At 61.9% G+C, this 1,494-nt stretch overlaps 1 protein-coding gene across 1 annotated transcript in view; it reads left to right on the top strand.

Annotated features, from left to right (window-relative positions):
• Positions 1 to 427: 427 nt before the first annotated feature.
• ZBTB7A (zinc finger and BTB domain containing 7A) overlaps positions 428 to 1,494 on the top strand; it is a 1,370-nt gene continuing 303 nt past the window's right edge. The window contains exons 1-2 of the mRNA XM_008935032.1: positions 428 to 1,075; positions 1,276 to 1,471. Of these exons, the coding sequence (XP_008933280.1) occupies positions 437 to 1,075; positions 1,276 to 1,471 (835 nt within the window). The 5' untranslated portion in view covers positions 428 to 436. The remainder of the gene's footprint in view (positions 1,076 to 1,275; positions 1,472 to 1,494) is intronic.

The following is a 1,494-nucleotide window of genomic DNA, read 5'->3' as shown; positions in this document are numbered from 1 at the left end:
CCCGCGGGGAGGTGCCGCCGGTACCTTGGGTGCGAGGGTTTGTCGTTGTGTCAGGAGTCTGGCAGGGCACAGCGGGGCTGAAGGAGCTGGGGGCCTTTCCAGTAGAAATGGGACTAGTCCAAAGCCTCTCTAGCCCAACGCTGGGCACACCTGCCAGCCCTTCCAGATGCCATCTGGCCGCGTTAACCCCGGTCCTCGCCAAGGCTTGCTAGCTCTGGCCCAGCTCCGTGCTAATTCAGCTGTTCTTCCAGCCTCTTACCCCGAGAGCACCTGGGCTGTGTCCCTCCTCCCCTTCCTCCTCCTCCTCCTCCTCCTCCTGCCCAGCCTGCAGGTGGGCGCGGGTCCATCCCTGCCGCTGGGGTGCCGGGCAGGAATCGGCGGCGGCCCACTCACCACCCTTCCTCCCCTCCTTCTCTCGCAGCCTTTTGCATCGAAGATGGCGGGTGGCGTGGACGGCCCCATAGGGATCCCCTTCCCCGATCACAGCAGCGACATCCTCAGCAGCCTGAATGAGCAGAGAAACAACGGGCTGCTGTGCGACGTGGTCATCTTGGTGGAAGGCCAGGAGTTCCCCACCCACCGCTCCGTCCTGGCGGCCTGCAGCCAGTACTTCAAGAAGCTCTTCACCTCAGGGTTAGTGGTGGACCAGCAAAACGTGTATGAGATAGACTTTGTGAGCGCGGACGCCCTGTCGGCGCTGCTGGAGTTCGCCTACACCGCGACCCTGACCGTCAGCACTTCCAACGTCAACGACATCCTCAACGCCGCCACGCTGCTGGAGATCCCCGCCGTGAGGGATGTTTGCACGGATCTCCTGGAGAGGAAGATTCTGGCCAAAAATGACCAGATGGATACAGTAGATCAAATTGATCAAAGGAACCATCTCAGAGCAAAAGAGTACCTGGAGTTCTTCCAGAGCAACCCCGTCAATGGCCACCAAGGCAGCTTTCAGTGGACCAACTCAGAGTTGAGAGACCTTCAGAGACTGAACTTCCGAGGCCAAGAGGAGGAGGAGGAGCCAGACTGCAACGGCCTAGACATCTACTCGCAAACCCCTCTCAACGAAAGACCAAAGGCGAATGACTGTGATCCTGACAGCAACCCGGCCATGTGGCTGGACAGGGAGGAGGAGGAGGCGGCTCCCGGCTCCTTGTTTTCCCCTTCTCAGAACGGACATTACAGCGGCCGTGGCCTGCCCACACCGGCAGGGAGGAGGAGCCAGACTGCAACGGCCTAGACATCTACTCGCAAACCCCTCTCAACGAAAGACCAAAGGCGAATGACTGTGATCCTGACAGCAACCCGGCCATGTGGCTGGACAGGGAGGAGGAGGAGGCGGCTCCCGGCTCCTTGTTTTCCCCTTCTCAGAACGGACATTACAGCGGCCGTGGCCTGCCCACACCGGCAGAGGAGGAGGGGACCCCGGGGGGGCCTCTGGAGCAGCAGGAGGCCGGCGACTCCCCCCGCCTCGGTCCCGCCCGCGCCGAGACGGGG

Source organism: Merops nubicus, unplaced genomic scaffold (assembly GCF_000691845.1).
Source record: "Merops nubicus isolate BGI_N331 unplaced genomic scaffold, ASM69184v1 scaffold27642, whole genome shotgun sequence".
NCBI lineage: Eukaryota > Metazoa > Chordata > Aves > Coraciiformes > Meropidae > Merops > Merops nubicus.
This window is presented reverse-complemented; position numbering and strand designations above follow the sequence as displayed.